Source organism: Andrographis paniculata, unplaced genomic scaffold (genome assembly GCF_009805555.1).
Source record: "Andrographis paniculata isolate CXL003 unplaced genomic scaffold, ASM980555v1 Contig15END, whole genome shotgun sequence".
Taxonomy (NCBI): domain Eukaryota; kingdom Viridiplantae; phylum Streptophyta; class Magnoliopsida; order Lamiales; family Acanthaceae; genus Andrographis; species Andrographis paniculata.
Window position 1 is genome coordinate 52,135 of NW_026137435.1, and position 17,570 is coordinate 69,704.

A 17,570-nucleotide genomic window follows, 5' to 3' on the forward strand; every position below is an offset into this window, starting at 1 on the left:
ACTCGTTTAAATCCAAGGTCGTCTCCGACCGTGAACTTGATATCTATATATGTATCCAATTGGACGCATGCACAATGTGTTATATATATATATATATTGACTGTATGCTAAGAATATTATGCAATGATTATGCAACTAACCGAATAGACATGCATCATTTTCCAATCTCCCTGTTTGTGGGGAACACACTCACACACATATATATATATATATATTTCCAACTGCAGCCAGCCAACTACAACCAGTCTTCATTCATTCATGCCATGCCATGTCCATCACCAAACATGCATGCATGCTGCATGCCTCCCTCCTCCCTCATTAATGAACGAACAATCAAATCCAAGTAGCCCGCCGCCCCACACGTACGTACGTATTTATGATTAACGTTAACCTTAGCTAGCTATCTGCCTGGCCTGCAGTCGGCCTTAATTTAAAACTCCTCCTCATTATATATATTGCTCATTTATTCTAACGTTGAATTAAGTATATGATATCGGAAACATCACCAACATTTATTTAATTTTAAAATCCCTATGTATATATTACTTCATCGTGAATGCAGCCTAGTGTTTTGATCTCAGTCTCAGACATTGTGGTTATATATGAATATATAGAACCGAAGCAAATATATATTATTTGCTATTCAATTCTTTTTAAAATTTAAATGATATTATTTGAAATACTTTTCAAATTATTCAATTCAATTTTTTAAAATATAATTTTAACAATGTCATGCTCAAAATTTGATCCGAGTCAAAATCTTGTAATTATATACTCTCTCCATTAAAAAAAACAATAGTCCTATTTTTATTTTTACTAATCAACCTTCTACTTTTTACAAAACAATAGTCTTATTGTCGTCCTGGGTTCAAACCCCGACGTCTCAGGTCACCGACGCCTCAGATCACCTGCCACGGATTTTCACATCATCAAAAAAAAAAAAAAAAAAAAAATATTATAGACTCAATAGATCTGCACTAGAAGGAAAGCCTGAGTGAAAGTCTGAATATCACATTATCATTTGTCACTTTGCTTGCTAGCCTGCGCATTGATCACCGATTCAATATTTTACCCGTCACTTTATACACGCGTACATTATATATATATATATATATATAGAGAGAGAGAGAGAGAGAGAGAGACAGACAGAGAGACAGAGAGAGATAGGAGGAGTTTGGCTACCTGCAGCACGGAGAAATGAAAAGAAAACAATACTATATATATAGGTAAAGGTATGTAATATATACATAGGTAACATCTTCATAGGCACAGATAATATTTATTTACTAATAATAGTTCATGCATGTGTTAGATGAGATGATGGGTGGTGTTTGATATCTGCTTCTCTTTCTCTGTCTGAAGACGTAACAACCAACGACCCTTGTCATTAATTTCTCGGCTGCCCTTTTCTTCCTTTGGCATTCCCATTCTGCTATGCTATGCTATGCTACGCGTAGAGAGAGAGGGGCATGGAGCTGATCTGGTTGGTTGGTTGGTGAGTCGTCACTTTCTTCCATTACTCGCTCGTGGGGTGTTATAACCCAATCCCAGTTTGTTTTCCTGCACCTTTATCTATGTTTTTTATCCATACTGCACCGCACTGCATTGCATTGCATTGCATGATGCCCATCATCAGCCCAGTTAGTATCACCTTCCTTTCCTCATTCCACCTATACCATTCCCATTCCCATTCCAATTCCAGGCTATATATACACACACACACACACGCGCGGTACATACCCTCCACAATAAACCGCTAGCTAGCTAGGCTTTTCATGCTTTCCTATTGATTGGTTAATTAGTTTTAATTGATTGATTAATTAGAGCAGCAAGGTTGCTCGCTCAACTTATGCCCACTGCTCCCGCCTCCAAACTTTTTGGTTGGTTGGGTACCTTCCTTCCTTTCTTTCTTGTTGTTATCTATCTTATCTGTTTACACCCACCGGAGGGGCAGGGGAACATCTTCGTCAACACGGTCGATCGATCCGATCAATATTGGAAAATGAATGATACTACTAACAATGATGATAATAGCAGCAGCAGCAGCAGCATAGATATGAATGAGGAGCGGCTCCTGGCGGAGGTGGCTTTCAAGGAGGACTCCCCCTCCTCCGTCGTCATCAAGATCCGTCGGAAGCTGCCCGACTTCCTGCACTCCGTCAAGCTCAAATACGTGAAGCTTGGGTTCGGTTACTCCTGCTGCAGCAGCAGCAGCAGCAATCCTCCTCCTGCTGCAGTGTTTGTGTTCTTTACAGCCATAGCCATAGCCATAGCCGTGGCCTTCGCCACACACCTTTTGGGTGCGACTGCATTCACCACGACGTCTTTGCTGGCGGAGGCGTCACCATCATCGGTATTGGTGGGATGCGCAGCCCTCGCCGCCCTGCTAGGCATCGCCTGGGCAAGACGCCGGCGCTCCGTCTACCTGGTAGATTTCGCGTGCTACAAGCCCCACGATGAGAGGAAGCTGTCGGTGGACGCGTTCCTCAAGATGACCCAGGACACCGGCGCCTTCGGGCAGGACGCCGTCGACTTCCAGAGGAAGATATCCCGCCGCTCCGGCCTGGGCGACCAGACCTACTTCGCCCGGGGCATCACCTCCACCCCGCCTTGCCTGTCCATGGAGGAAGCTCGCCGGGAGGCGGAGGCCGTTATGTTCGGCGCGCTGGACTCCCTCCTCGGCAGCACCGGCGTCAAGCCCCAGGAGGTCGGGATCCTCATCGTCAACTGCAGCCTGTTCAACCCCACGCCGTCCCTCTCTTCCATGATCGTCAACCGCTTCAAGCTCCGGGCCGACATCAAGAGCTTCAACCTGGGCGGGATGGGGTGCAGCGCCGGCCTCATCTCGATCGACCTCGCGGACCGGCTGCTTCAGGCCAACCCCAACACCTACGCGCTGGTGGTGAGCACGGAGAACATAACCCTCAACTGGTACATGGGCAACGACCGCTCCATGCTGCTCTGCAACTGCATCTTCCGCATGGGCGGCGCCGCCATCCTCCTGTCCAACAGGCGCGGGGACAGGCAGCGGTCCAAGTACGAGCTGGTGCACACGATCCGCACCCACAAGGGGGCGGACGACAGCAGCTACGGGTGCGTGTACCAGCGCGAGGACGAGAAGGGGGTGGTGGGGGTGTCGCTGGCCCGGGAGCTGATGGCGGTGGCCGGCGACGCCCTGAAGACGAACATAACGACGCTGGGGCCCCTGGTGCTGCCGCTGTCGGAGCAGCTGAGGTTTCTGATGACGCTGGTGAGGAGGAAGGTGGCGGGGGCCCGGGTGAGGCCGTACATCCCGGACTTCAAGCGGGCGTTCGAGCACTTGTGCATCCACGCGGGGGGGAGGGCGGTGCTGGACGCGGTGCAGAAGAACCTGGGGCTGAGCGAGTGGCACATGGAGCCCTCCCGGATGACCCTGCACCGCTTCGGGAACACCTCCAGCAGCTCGCTCTGGTACGAGCTGGCCTACATGGAGGCCAAGGGCCGCCTCGCCAGGGGGAACCGGGTCTGGCAGATCGCCTTCGGGTCGGGGTTCAAGTGCAACAGCGCCGTCTGGAGGGCGCTGAGGCACATCCCCTCCTCCTCCTCCTGCAACCCCTGGCTCGATTGCATTCGGAAATACCCGGTGCAACTGGAGCCCCCCCATGCTACAGAAGAAATTCTCGCGCCCTCCTCCTTCAAAGGATCTTCTTAAAAGTACGCCCTACCCCTTACCCCTTCCGATCATCTATCTCTATCCATCTATCCATCTATCTATCTATCTATTGGGGGGAGTATTCATTCCTCCCTCCCGATTCCTTAAAATATATACATACGGATTACATTTATACGTGGGACATACATTAATATATACACACGCATATAAATTGGAAGTCCCGCAAAACTTCAACATCCCAAAGTGTTGGTACGGCCGTGTGGATCAATTTATATTAGTATTATGATTATTTTTATACGCAGCAAGTACTGTGCAAATTGATACATCCCATTCCTTGTGTTGTGTTGTATCCTCTTTCTCCGAATCCCTCCCTCCATTCGCCGCCCGCATCAATCTGTCAGTTGTTCGATGGATTCAATTGTCACCCGAGTATACACTGTTAGCTGAACGCGGTAGGATCTACATATTTACATGCTGGCTGTTAAACTATATATATATATATATACACACACGTAAATTACATTTATTGCTGTTGATAAGAAATTAGACCGTCAATTCTATCCGACTTGTAAGAGTTATTATTTGTATCCAATGAGATTCCAAGGTTGAGTTGTTTTGAAAATTAGCAAGACACTACTCTGTAGGATGGAGTGATGCATAATGCTCTACTTATATAAAGCATTAGCAAGACACTTGAAAAGAAAAGAGAGCTGTTGAAGCTGGCTTGGCGCTATAATTTTCATCCTTGTAATGGCGTGCTCGGCAGCCTTTCTGTTAGTTAAGGTTCTTTGAATATCTCTGTTGAGAAATTTCTTTCATGGTCGTGCCATTTTTGGGCTTTAGTACTGCATTGCATACCATTTTCTTTGTTTCGCTAAAATTGGTTGAGCTATACATACTGTATAGTCCTAATCGTGATGATGTGCCATAGTACTGTCTGTAGCTTCCGACAATGGTGCTGTGCCTGTGACAGCATACTGTATGCCGATTGAGTTGTCCTGATAAGTCGTAATTTGCTTGGATATATAACCATCAAATTATTAATTGGCATCAAAATAATGGTGTATTAGGTGAAAAGGGGGTCAAGATTTTAGCACGAAGTCGGGGTTGCTATTGAAACACTACAAGCTAAGCAACACACATGTATTTAATTATATATGAAAACGTATTTGCTCATTCTTCTGTTATGAACTTGCTTGTATTTTTCCTTTGAAGGCCAAAAAATCTGAGAAAAGAAAGGGCTGGGCTGCTTTTCTTTTCTTTTCTTTTCATTTCGTTTGGACATGATTGATCATTATATTATATAATATATAATTAATAATGAAATAAGGAGGAGGAATTGGGGGAGTGACTTTTAGTATCAAATTAATCAAACACAAATTAAGAAAGAAGATGATGATCAATGGTGAGGGAGGGAGGGGAGGCCAAGGGAGGAGCCTCAATCCAATCCAATCCAATCATTTTGAGCTAGTGCTCGCTCTCCAACACTAATATCATGTATCATCCTGCACTAGAATCACTGTTAGTTTGGATATCCGATCTCAACTACCTACCTAGTCAGTCCGGCTATTGAAGTTCTTACTATATATGGCTCCGATCTTTAATGAAGGAGTGTGTATTGATCGATCTTCTTGCGGAGTCCATGTCCATGTCCATGTCCATAGCTTCCTTCATGGGCTCGATCTTTACCGGTAGTAAAGGCTCATGGAGCAGCCATTAAATTTTATTTTATGGGTGTGTGGAAACTTTCTCTGTTCTATCTTCTTGTGTGCGATGAGTCCGATGACTAGTTTCCTTTTTTGGATGAATTGTGTTCGATTGTTTGTATGCATACATAAGCGGTTCAGTTCAATCTTTCAGCATTAGTCATATATTTGTTCAAATGAACAAACACCTTCACAGTGACACGCAACGGAAAATCAATGGATTTAACACAAACAGAGAAAGAAACAAAGAAACAGCAGACACACACACACTAGGACAGCAAGCAGCCAATAGAAGTAATTAATGCTGCACTGCATTCACGCGCAGTAAGTAACAACACGTAAATAAGCACCACGCACTGCCACCACTCGATCGCAATAACAAGTAAACACATCACATGTAAAAGACACACACACACACTCACACAAATAGCTTGTCCAGATATATAAATATATATATTCATTCTGACGACCCAATTACACAAGTAGATGATGATGCAGTCGAATCATCATCGTCATCATCATCAGCCGGTCTGTGCCTCATAGATCAATCTTATGTTTGCCGTAGCTCCTGCAGCAGCAACGAACATCAGGAGAGTAATTATATCATTAATTACATCACTCAAATACACGCACAAATATATATATATATATATATAAGGAGTGATTAAAAATTGAAAGGGGGAGACAGAAGGGACCACAAAAGTGTATGAACATGTTTGGGACAACTACAAGAATGAATATGTATGTCTATATTACAAAGTGAATAAGTAAGGGACATGACATGAAGCATGTGATGTTTGTTATCCTTGCCTCTTAATTCTCTCCACCTCAGCTTGCATCAGATAGATATCAGGAGGGATGATGTTAAAAATGTAACAATATCCAAATTCAGAATTTTCTTATAAAACTTAATTACTAATATGCTATGCTTGCTTGGGTCGATCGAGGCAGGCAGGCAGGCAGCCAGACAGATCATCTACAAACGATAAATTTGTTTTACCTATCAACTAATTAATTGATGCAAATGTGGTATGTATGTATATCTATTAACGAATTGGGGTTAAGCATTAACATATAGTAATTGCCAAGTAGTAGAAGAAAAGATAATTGCAGAGTAGAAATATATGTATATGCATGTGCACCATGAAGAAGGAAGGCTTCAGATAGCTAGTTGGTTAGATCTAGGAGGAGAGGTGGCTGTTTGTGAGGCTGGTGTGCCGCTGCCGCCACGTCAGTAGAAGGATGGATCTTCCTCTTCAGCATTCTCCTCATCAGCTGCACCCACCCATCCATTCAATACCATGAATACAATTCAATACACCCATTCAATCAATGATATATAGCCAGGGAGGGAGGGAGGGAGGGAGGGACTCACTCGATTGAGCTTGTGCATGGCGGGGCGAGCATGATCCTCCCCAATGATCTTCTTGGCGAATGACAGCCCTCCTCCATTTCCATTACTAGTACTATTACCAATGCTATGATTCTTCTTCGATTTCACCTGCTGCATCCCTGCAGCTTTCAAGTTTTTCTGCACCCTCCTCTGGTCATCATCATCATCATGATCGTCGTCAGCATCGCCCTCCTCCTCGTCAGAATCAGCCGAGAACAGCTCCGCAAGCGTGGTCCTCTCCCTCTTCATCTTCATCATTGCCGCATACTCAAATTGTGCCTCCTCCTCCTCCTCCTCCTCCTTCCGGCAGCTACAAGGACCGCGCTTCATCTCCAGCAACCCCGCGTAGTTGTGCGCATACGCAGCATACATTAATGGATTCGCATCCTCCTCACATTCGCTCATTGCCGCCTGCTGCTGCACTACCTGCTCTTCTTCCTCCTCCTCTTCCTCATAAGAAATTAGTGACATCACATCGTGACGATATTCTTCATCATCATCATCACTATGGTGGTCGACCTTGAGCCGATCATAGCCGAACGTCCCTATGGCCAGAATCCCTCCCTTCCACTCATCAAACACGTTGGAAGGAAGCCCTTTCTTCTCCTGCACCTGCAGCAGAAACTGCTTTTCATCCTCTTCACATTTCTTCCCATTTTGTGCTAATCCACCTGCCGCCGCAACACAATTGCATACAAGACAGGCAGACATTAATTAACTAATTAATAGTTTAAATCACTCAAATAACGGTTGTACGATACTTGCAAGAGAACCAACCACTCGGGGTTACTTACTATCTTTATGATAGAACCTTCGATGTACCCAGTTGAAAATCTACAAGAGCAACCCATCACCAAAAAGACATAAAAAATCAATAAGCAGCGGATCAAGTATGCATATAATATATATGTATGATATATATATATATATATATGTGGTTAGATAATTAATCAAGAAAGAGGCGTGTGCATGGGGATCGGAGGGGGAGGGCACATTCTTAATGATACAATCAATGTGAGCAAGCTTGCCTTCATACTGTGTTTCCCTCTCTTGTTTATCCTCCCTCGATCGAGATAGTTGGTTAAGTGCAGAGATATGAAAATTATTAATGGAGTCCAAGTAGAGATGATGATGCATGTAGTGAAAAAGGAAGAGGGGCCAAATGAACACTAATCTGTAATCCTGACATAGATTGCCACGTGGCCCGCCTCCTTCGTCCCGCTCTCCTTGGAAAAATTAGATTCTTGGAGTTGAAGTGGATAGACACATCTGCCCCTAGCAAACCTCGATCTACTCACTCACTCACTCACGTACGCACACTTTTATGTAATTCCATTGAGAATATCTTCTACTGTGAGCCCTGCCAAGTTAAAACTAGAAATTTTTGGGCTGTCCGACCGCATGCTAGATTTTTGATCTATATACATACATATATATAGTTGAGCTTTCATTTCCCATTTATCTTCTCTCTCTTAATACACATATTCAATCAAAGGGGCTTAGAACACCTTAATCACGTGTAAAATTATTTTATAAAAATAAAAAATTTACATTGTTATTTATAATCAAAATAGGAATCTATATATAACAGATGTAATAAATTCAAATTATATATAAAAGTGGCATTAGAGTATAGTGAAGTGGACTAGGTGGCATTGGACATTGGCTGTGATAGTGGGCTCGCCCTTGTTAACTGCGGATGTGCCTTGTGTTGAAAGTCTCCTGACAATGCTGGGTCGGTTCCGATTGAGGTGGTCAGACAGTGGATCCCTTTGTAATAGACGGTAAAAGGTGGGCAGAGAAAGTCCATTGGTTGGTCCTTGGTTTGAGGGGAGGATTATTGGGGTGCAAACCCAAGTTCCACATTGAAAATTGTGAAGAAAATTACACACCTTGTAAGTCTCAATGAACTCCACTAGTACGAGGCATTTTGAAAAATATCCAAAAACAAATCAGTGCGAGCTCAGCTGAGTTGACCCAGTCCCAACATAATCTAGAATAAAATCAACTCTAAAATAACTAACTTAATTTAATTTGAAAATTCAATAACTAAAATATCTCAACAACGAGCACAGCTGCTGCTACGGGAGGATGAAGATGCTTAATCTCATCCTTTTTGTTGCTGGTCTGTTAGATGTCGAAACTGTAGCCATTGTTCTTAAACTATAATATATATGTACTTGAGAAAGGATATAAGGAAATAGCCATATATATAAATAAAGGTGCTACAAATAAGGAAAAGGGAGAGGAGGAGGAGGAGCTGTTTGGAAGAGGGGTAGGGACGTCGTAGTGTTTGTTTGAGGGATAGTGCATCTCTCTCCGGGACAATGTATAGTAATTGTTGTATTGTCATGAATATTGTCGATGAGAAGTATATGGAAAGACCCAAGAGGAAGAAGCTAAGCAAAGCTAGCTCTAGCTAATGAAGGCCAGCCGGAGATGTATCATGTTAGTGTGTGTGTGTGTGTGCATAATGCATGCATGCATGCATATACATGGTAATGGTAATGGTAGTAGGTAGGTAGGTAGGTAGGTAGTGGTGACATTGACATGAGCTTTGGATTCCCACAAAACCCAATTCATCGACGATCACATGTATAGATACATGGATGGTATATGAATGGGCCTTGAGGATATCATGTGTTGGACTAGCTCTGTGGCTTGGATTGGCTTGGCTTGGCTAATTGGCTAATTGGCTTGGTAGACCCGACCATGATGAAAATCGACCACAAGCTCGCTGCCGCCCAATCGATTCATTCAATCATATATAATTATATGCCCATGTATGGATGGATCATTTATATTTTATATATATATATATATATATATATATACACCTAGAGGGGGAAAGGAAAGGAGAGGAGAGGAAAATGGAGATCTTTTTAAACAAACAAGTGGACCTGCCGGCTGGCCGGGGTGTGCTCAAATTAATTACTAAGAGCAGTAATTATCAACTATATTATTGTAGGCAGGGCAGGGGTAGGTGGGTGGGTGATGGCGACCAGGAAAAAGGTTCGATCGCCTTATGAATTTGTTTAACTCTTACGAAAACGCAGTCATTAATCATATATCCGCAAACGAAAATGTCGTCCATTCATATTTCCTTCCATCCTTCAAATGTATAATTACTCTATTAATTGACCATTTCATAATATCCACTCTCATCCACCCTTAATTATTGTCTACTTGCTTGCTTGCTTTCTTTCATTCAAATCAAGTCTCTCTCTCTATATATATATATATATATGTAAAATTGTTGGACCAACCTACGATCGATCTATCTATCAAATTCCCATAAAAAAAATAATAATAATAATAAATAATAATAATAATAAAAACAAAAATTTACCCGAGGGGCATTTACAGCATGACAACTAGATACTCCGTACTAATGAATGTTTTAATTAATCTATGCGTGTGTACTTTACTTTGACAAATATATTAGCCTCGGTCGGTTCCATCTATATATTTGAGATTGAGAATGATTTGTTTTATTATTAATTTTTGGACAAAATTATTGAATTATTTAAGTTGTGAAATACATCCAATTTAGATAGTATTTTTATTCTTTTTTTTTTTTTTTTGTTTAAGGTAAAGTATTTGAAGAAATTTTAACTAGGTTACTGTTTCGATATGCAAGACCTATTTTGTACTGAATTGGACCAAGTAAATGGGCCGAATTGAACTAAGGATAGTTTGTACCATTTGGGTTGATGGGCTGTTTTAATGTTTCTAATTTGGCCCACAGGTCTAAGCTATCTTCGGGCAATGGACTAAACCCGACCTTGTGGGTTTGGTTGGACTTTTCTCCATTTTTTTAATCTTCATGTATTGAACTTGTTTGGAGATTCTTGACGATTTACCTTTTAAGAATTAAAATTCTACTTTTTATACATAAATAAAGTAACATATAGTATTTAGAACTGTTATACGAATCGAGCCGTTCGTGAATTCGACTAGATTTAGTTCGATTAAAGCTCATTCACGAACGTTAACAAGTTGAACCGAGCAACATAAACAGACTCGTTTAGTTAACAAACGAGTCCGAACTTTGTTTGCAAAAGTTTGTTTAAATAATATATTTATTATAAATATTATATATATAATTATAATTTATAAATAAATGAAATATTAATTTATGATATATAAATAAAATAATTTAAAATTTTCTTTATAATTTATATATAAAATTTAAAAAATAAGACAAACAAGTTCGAACGAACTCAAACGAGCTTAATCGAGTCTAAACAAGCCGAACACGAACATAAAATCGATCACTATAAACGACCTCGAAAGCTTAACAAACGAACACGAGTCTTGTTCACGAACGTTAACAAATACTTAAAATTTGACTCAGCTGGTATAGTTAACAATTCTAATAGTAATATAATAATACTCATTCAATCCATGAAATATATATTCATATAAACTGGGTATGAGTTTTAATGAATATAATATTATATTAATTAATTGTAATATAATATAAAAATATTTTGGTAAGTACATAGGTGAGTTGATAAAATAATTGTTTTTTTTATAGATTAAATGTGTAAATATCTGGAAAGAGAGAGTAATATATATCACATATTTTAGAGCATATTATATACTAATATGTCACATGGTTGATTTGATCTAATTATTACATATTTATATAAAAAAATAATCATAATATTAATATAATATGTAAGATATATTTGGTGTCGGAAATAAATATTGCTCGAGGAATGCTATATAAGCCCGGAAAATTTAGCATTTTGTCGGACAACAGTTAGTGGTTCAATAAATTAAGCATTCCCTATGCAATAATCAATATGATTCAACATTTCTGCCATATCTTTTACAAGTACATTCTATCTTAGGGTATGTAGATCAAGCATATATGTCACATTAATGAGAATAATAACAAAATTTTATAATTACTGCCTTTTATAATTTCATATATGTGTAATACTACTAGTAGTTAGTTACTGCCTTTTTTAATTTCATATATGTGTAATACTACTAGTAGTTAATTACTGCCTTTTGCAAATACGTACATATTTGATATCCGAACTGAACCGAATAAATACCCGAAATCGCAAATCGTATTCAAACCGAAAATTTCGGGTAATCGAATTTTCGATTAATCGAAAATATTTGCAATATTTGCAAATAATTCGAATCGAACCGAAATTAAAAAATAATATATTAAAAAATTAATTAAAATTATAATTAAATCAAAATATTTCAAATATTCGAATTGAAACCGAACCGTAACCGAACTGAAACCGAACCTAATATAATTATTAATATAAATTTTAAAATATAATAAAATAAATATATAAATATATTCGGTTCTGTTAATCGAATCGAAAAAAATATCAAAAATCAAAACTGAACCTAACTAAATAAATATCAAATATGCTGTATTTGAACTGAATTTACTCGATTACCAAAAATTCGATTCGATTCTGTTCGCAGTTCAAAAATTCGGTTCGGTTTTTTTCCTACCCCTCCGGGCCTACATTGGATTGCACTTATTATTTCGCTTGCTGACCCCACCCATAAATACTTAATGCCCCTTCCCTTCCCTTGCCTTTCTTTCCAATTTCCATCCATCTAATTAGTATAGAATCATTTCAATTCTATTTTATATTATAATATTATTATACATATATATATATTAAATCCCGAGAGGCAGACCCTTGCAAGGTATGTTCCCGGCTACCTCCATTCATCTTCCCTCCCGCTGCTGCTGCTGCTGCTACTGATCAATGACTTTCTTCCTGTACCAACGATTCTCGAGTCTTTGTTTGGTAACCGAGGTCTGGTCAGGTCGGATCAGCTTTCTTCTTTCTTTCCTTATTTCCATGGTTCTAATGCGCTAGCTTTATCTTGTTGACTTTTATGGTCTTCGTGCGCAGAAAATATTGCTTTACCCCTAAACATTTACCAATGATTTTTAGGCCTGTCTCCGGATTTTAGTCTTGAGAATCTAATCTGTGCTTAGTAGAGAGCATTTATTGAATGATTTCATATCGAGACACGCTTGTTTAAAGTTTTTCTGTGAATTTAACCACTGGTTGGAGCTTTTCAATCCCAAACTGCTAAGCTTCATATAGTTCAATCGCATTGACTTCGAGTAAAGTACACAATTTTCCTGCTCCAACTTTCTTATTCTGTTCGTTTGTTGCATGGATTGATTGATGATTTCAGTATGCGTGCGCGCGCGCGCGTGTGTCGTTATTATAGCTGGAAAATTTGATTTATTGATCGATTGACTGGTAGGCGGATTCCTATGAATGTGTATATATGTATAGGTGGTATCAGAGATACTTGACAAGATAAGATGTATTAGAGACCTCTGAACCATTGTTCAACTCAACCTAATATGTGCATGCGGGCTGTTGAGTCGGCCGGTTCCTTCTGCAAGCGGATTGACTAGAGGGAATGGTAATGGATGTGATAACAAACTCTTCTCTTGATCCATTAATGGACTGTCTCTCTCAGATTGTTCAAGCTATCATTGAGCTCATATTAGCCTCAGAAAATGTCCTTGTTGAGAAGAAGAGCTTCTCGGAACTCTCGTCTTACTTGCATAGGATTGTTCCGCTCTTGAATGAGCTGAATAAGAAAGGCATGACTGATTCTGAAGGCTTGACTAATTTCATGGAGATTCTAGACCATGCACTTAAGGAAGCAAATAAACTGGTCAAGGACTGCAGTGAAAGGAACAGGTTTTATCTCTTTGTCAATTCTCGATCAATTGCAAAGCAGATTGGCCATATTACGAAAGAGATTATTCGTGCGATAAACTGCATTCCTTTTGCCTCCTTAGATATTTCATTGAAAATCAGGGAAGACATTGGCCATCTCATTAGTAGCATGCAGGCTGCTGAGTTCCAGACTGCGGTGGCTGAAGAAGAGATTCTGCAAAAAATAGAGTCAGGCATACAGAAAAGGAATGTTGATTGTAGCTATGCCAATAATTTGTTGGTGTCGATTGCCAAGGCTATTGGAGTTTCAACTGATCGTTCAGCATTAAGAAGGGAATTTGATGATTTCAAGAGTGAAATAGATAGCTTGCGACTGAGGAAAGACAAGGCTGAAACCATTCAAATGGACCAAATTATTGCCCTGCTGGAAAGGGCTGATGTTGCTCTGTCTATTGAAGATCGAGAAAAAAAATACTTAACCAAGAGAGAAGCTTTGGGTACACAGCCATTGGAGCCACTTGTATCATTTTATTGCCCGATTACTAATGAAGTTATGGTTGATCCCGTAGAGACACCATCAGGGCATACATTCGAGAGAAGTGCTATAGAGAAGTGGCTATCAGAGTCAAAAGAACCCTTGTGTCCGTTTACTTCAAATCCATTGGACACTTCAATGCTAAGACCTAACAAAACTCTGAGACAGTCTATTGAGGAATGGAAGGAGAGAAATGCCATGATCTCCATTGCTGCACTGAAATCAAAATTGTCATCTGGAGAAGAGGATGAGGTGCTTCATTGCTTGGAGCAGCTGAGGGATCTCTGTGAACAACGGGAAATACACAGAGAATGGCTAGTTTTGGATAACTACCTCCTGAGCCTTGTTGAGCTTCTTCGTGTGAGAAATCGGGATGTTAGAGCTGGAGCACTTCGAGTCCTTTGCTTGCTAACAAAAGAAAATGAAGATGCCAAGGTACTTGAGTTTTTTCAACTGTTTGGTTAAATATCCAATCCATCTGCCTGCTCCTCCCATCATAGAATAGCTCATCTATAGGGCAGCATACTATACTGTAGACAAGTTGTCTGTTGTCTCAATGATTACGTGTCCTGATATAAATGCACCTTTACATTGTGATTCATTTTCCAGGGAAGAATTTCTAAGGTTGAGAATTCCATCCAACTAATTGTTCAGCTTCTTGCACGTAGCCCTGGGGAAAGAAAATTGGCTGTGGCATTACTTCTGGAACTTTCAAAATCTGAACTGATCCGCGAGTGCATTGGCAAGTTCCAGGGCTGCATTCTTCTTCTTGTCACAATGTTGAATAGTACCGACGATCAAGCTGCCACAGATGCTCAGAAAGTGTTGGAAAATCTTTCATACTCTGATGACAATGTTATCCTGATGGCCAACAATAACTATTTTAAATATCTTCTTGAACGTCTAGCTTCTGGTATGTTTTGCTTTCCTTTTCTGTGTTAAAACTTAAATCACATTTTCTAGAGGAAGCTGTTTTGTTTTGAGATGCATAAACAATCCCAACTTTTCATCAGTACTAGACTGTATCCAATGTTTAAGTAGAGTGAGTGACTGACTCGCTGATTAACAGATTCACACTGCTTATGGGATCATTTTGATCGGTGGAATTCTTTTGGTAATCACAATAACTTTAATCAGTGCAGCCCTTAGAGTTTGATGATCGAGACAGGGCATGATGCAAATTTGAGATCTTGTCAACTGAATTACTAATTGATGGCTGTTCTTTATAATTATAAGCTATTCGCCTCAGCAGATTCAATAACACATGAAGATTGAGAAGTCCTGAAATATAATAATTGGTGTGGACTTGTCTTATTTGTAACTGGAATAATTTGTAATGCACTTGCTACAAAATTGACAGATGTGTTTCTGCCCTGAATTTTGTCCCATGAAGTTTTGCAACTCTTAAGGAATAAGGAACTGCTGTTTGAACTCAATAGTATTATTTGGTTAAAGGCTGGTTATGCAAGAAACAGAAAAGAAACTGACATTATAGTTTAACTTCCCTGTGCTACTATCTGGTTCATGACATGTCTTTGCAGCTGTAAACTTTATTCTGTTCTATTCATGGCAGGCTCAGAATCTGATCATGTTAAGAAGAGAATGGCAAAAACCTTGGGCGATATGGAATTGACTGATCACAACAAATCTCTCCTAGTTGAAAGCGGTGTCCTGGATTTACTACTTGTCTTAGTCTCGCATAATGAGCTAGAAATGAAGCAAGTAGCCATTCGAGCACTTTTGAATCTTTCCAAGTTGAAAAGGAACGGCCAGCAGATAATAAAGAAAGGTGCAGTCCATACTTTGTTGGACATTCTCTACCGCCAAACATCGTCGCAGAGTCTGCGTGAACTAGCTGCTGCCACCATAATGCATCTTGCTTTATCAACTATACCTGAAGATTCTGATTTAACACCTGTTCCAATGTTGGACTCTGATGAGGATATTGCCAAGCTCTTCTCCCTAATTAGTCTAACAGGCCCTGATCTGCAGCAAAAGATCCTCCGGGCTCTTCATGCCTTGAGTCTATCTCCATCTGCTGATATGGTCAAGTCTAAACTAAAGGAGGTAACTAGTTTTGTCCCAAGTAGAAACACGCTGCTTATATTTTTCATCACACAAATGCCTCTGCTCGTTTCGTGGTTGCACTGTCATCAGGATTTCAGCAGAGGATATGGCTGTTTTTATTCTCTGTCTAATAAACTAAACATGTGAAATAAAAGGAACTCCAAGTAGTGTTGTTAATGTTGTTTAATGCACGTCAAATCCCCTAAACACAATGGCACATCAAGAAAGAGATGAAAGATGCTGCAGTTTTCTTACAAGTATACTACTTTGCTTTATTATTACATTGATGCTCACGGATGCCTGATTTATTACTTTTACAGTGTGCAGCTGTCCAGATGCTGTTTCGATTGGTCGAGGGTGATGATGCCAATTTACGAGCAAGTGCTGTTAAGTTGTTAGGTTGCTTGACTGAAGAAGGTGATGAGGCCGCTGTGTCCGAACATGTGACGAAGAGTTCGGTTGAAACCTTGCTCAAGATCCTTACGACATCTGGTGATGACGACGAAATCTCCTCTACATTGGGTATAATTGCTAACCTTCCAAAGTCTGCTGAAATCTCTCGGTGGCTGCTGGAGTCCGGAGATCTCCAAACAGTTTTTAACTTTCTCGATAGCAACGGTAGTATTAGTGGCCGCCCTAGCCATAAGTTCATAGAGGATGCCGTGGGAGCTATTTGTCGGCTAACCATTAAAACGAGCCTGGAGCTGCAGAAGAAAGTAGCGGATGCCGGCGTCATCCCTTTGTTGGTGAACTTGCTACAGACAAGGAGCCGCCTAACAATAAAACGAGCCGCCACTTGCCTTGCTCAGCTCTCGGAGAGCTCTCCGCAGCTGAGCAGGCAAATGTCAAGGCGTCCAAAGTTGTGGTGTTTCTCAGCCATACCAGAGGCCGCCTGCCCCGTACACATGGGAGTGTGTACAGTTGCGTCGTCATTCTGCCTACTGGAGGCAGCAGCCGTCGGGCCTCTGGTCGAGGCCCTCGGGAATGCTGATCCCACGGTGTGTGAGTCTGCGCTGGATGCCCTCCTGACTTTGATGAGCGAGGAACGGCTGCAGAGGGGTTGCAAGGTGCTGGGCGAGGCCGGGGCGGTGCCGGCTATCATAAGCTTGCTGAGCAGCCCATCCCCGGGTCTGCAGGAGAAGGTTCTGAACTGCGTGGAGAGGATTTTCCGGCAGGTGGAGTACAAGCAGAGGTACGGAGCCTTAGCAAACATGCCGCTGGTGGACTTGACCCAGAGAGGAAACGCCAGGGTGAGGTCGTTAGCTGCCAGGGCACTTGCCCGACTCAGCATGCTTCACGAGCAGTCGAGTTTTTTCTAGGGACTCAGGTTCGATTCGGTTCGGAGATTCTTTTTGGTATTGTATTGTATTGTATTGTATGGTACCGTGCCTAAGTAAATAATAAGTAGTTAGCAGTAGTAGTAGCAGCACAAGATATGTATGTAGGGAGGGAGGGAGGGAGAGCTGGGATTACAAATAGTATCACTTACTGCTACGACTATTTACCACATATTCTTTTATAG

At 40.9% G+C, this 17,570-nt stretch overlaps 3 protein-coding genes across 4 annotated transcripts; 2 read left to right on the forward strand and 1 right to left on the reverse strand.

Annotated features, from left to right (window-relative positions):
• Window positions 1–1,454: 1,454 nt before the first annotated feature.
• LOC127262214 (3-ketoacyl-CoA synthase 1-like) lies at window positions 1,455–4,447 on the forward strand. The gene has a single exon (XM_051290804.1). The coding sequence runs from the start codon at window positions 1,850–1,852 to the stop codon at window positions 3,689–3,691; it is 1,842 nt and encodes a 613-aa protein (XP_051146761.1). The 5' UTR covers window positions 1,455–1,849; the 3' UTR covers window positions 3,692–4,447.
• Window positions 4,448–5,560: 1,113 nt separating this feature from the next.
• LOC127262346 (protein TILLER ANGLE CONTROL 1) lies at window positions 5,561–8,105 on the reverse strand. Its single transcript, XM_051290999.1, has 5 exons — window positions 7,780–8,105; window positions 7,546–7,585; window positions 6,734–7,422; window positions 6,501–6,633; window positions 5,561–5,926 (listed from the first exon to the last, which is right to left on the reverse strand). Exons 1-4 carry the CDS (start codon window positions 7,783–7,785, stop codon window positions 6,526–6,528), a joined length of 843 nt encoding a protein of 280 aa, XP_051146956.1. The 5' UTR covers window positions 7,786–8,105; the 3' UTR covers window positions 5,561–5,926; window positions 6,501–6,525.
• Window positions 8,106–12,366: 4,261 nt separating this feature from the next.
• Window positions 12,367–17,569, forward strand: LOC127262505 (U-box domain-containing protein 43-like). 2 transcript variants are annotated; one of them, XM_051291215.1, is made up of 5 exons: window positions 12,367–12,565; window positions 13,051–14,416; window positions 14,591–14,894; window positions 15,555–16,048; window positions 16,369–17,569. In XM_051291215.1, the coding sequence occupies exons 2-5, from the start codon at window positions 13,181–13,183 to the stop codon at window positions 17,365–17,367; spliced, it is 3,033 nt and encodes a 1,010-aa protein (XP_051147172.1). In that variant the 5' UTR covers window positions 12,367–12,565; window positions 13,051–13,180; the 3' UTR covers window positions 17,368–17,569. The 2 variants fall into 2 exon arrangements, with proteins under 2 accessions (XP_051147172.1, XP_051147181.1); XM_051291224.1 differs by having other exon boundaries at window positions 12,367–12,555.
• The last annotated feature ends 1 nt before the right edge of the window (window position 17,570 follows it).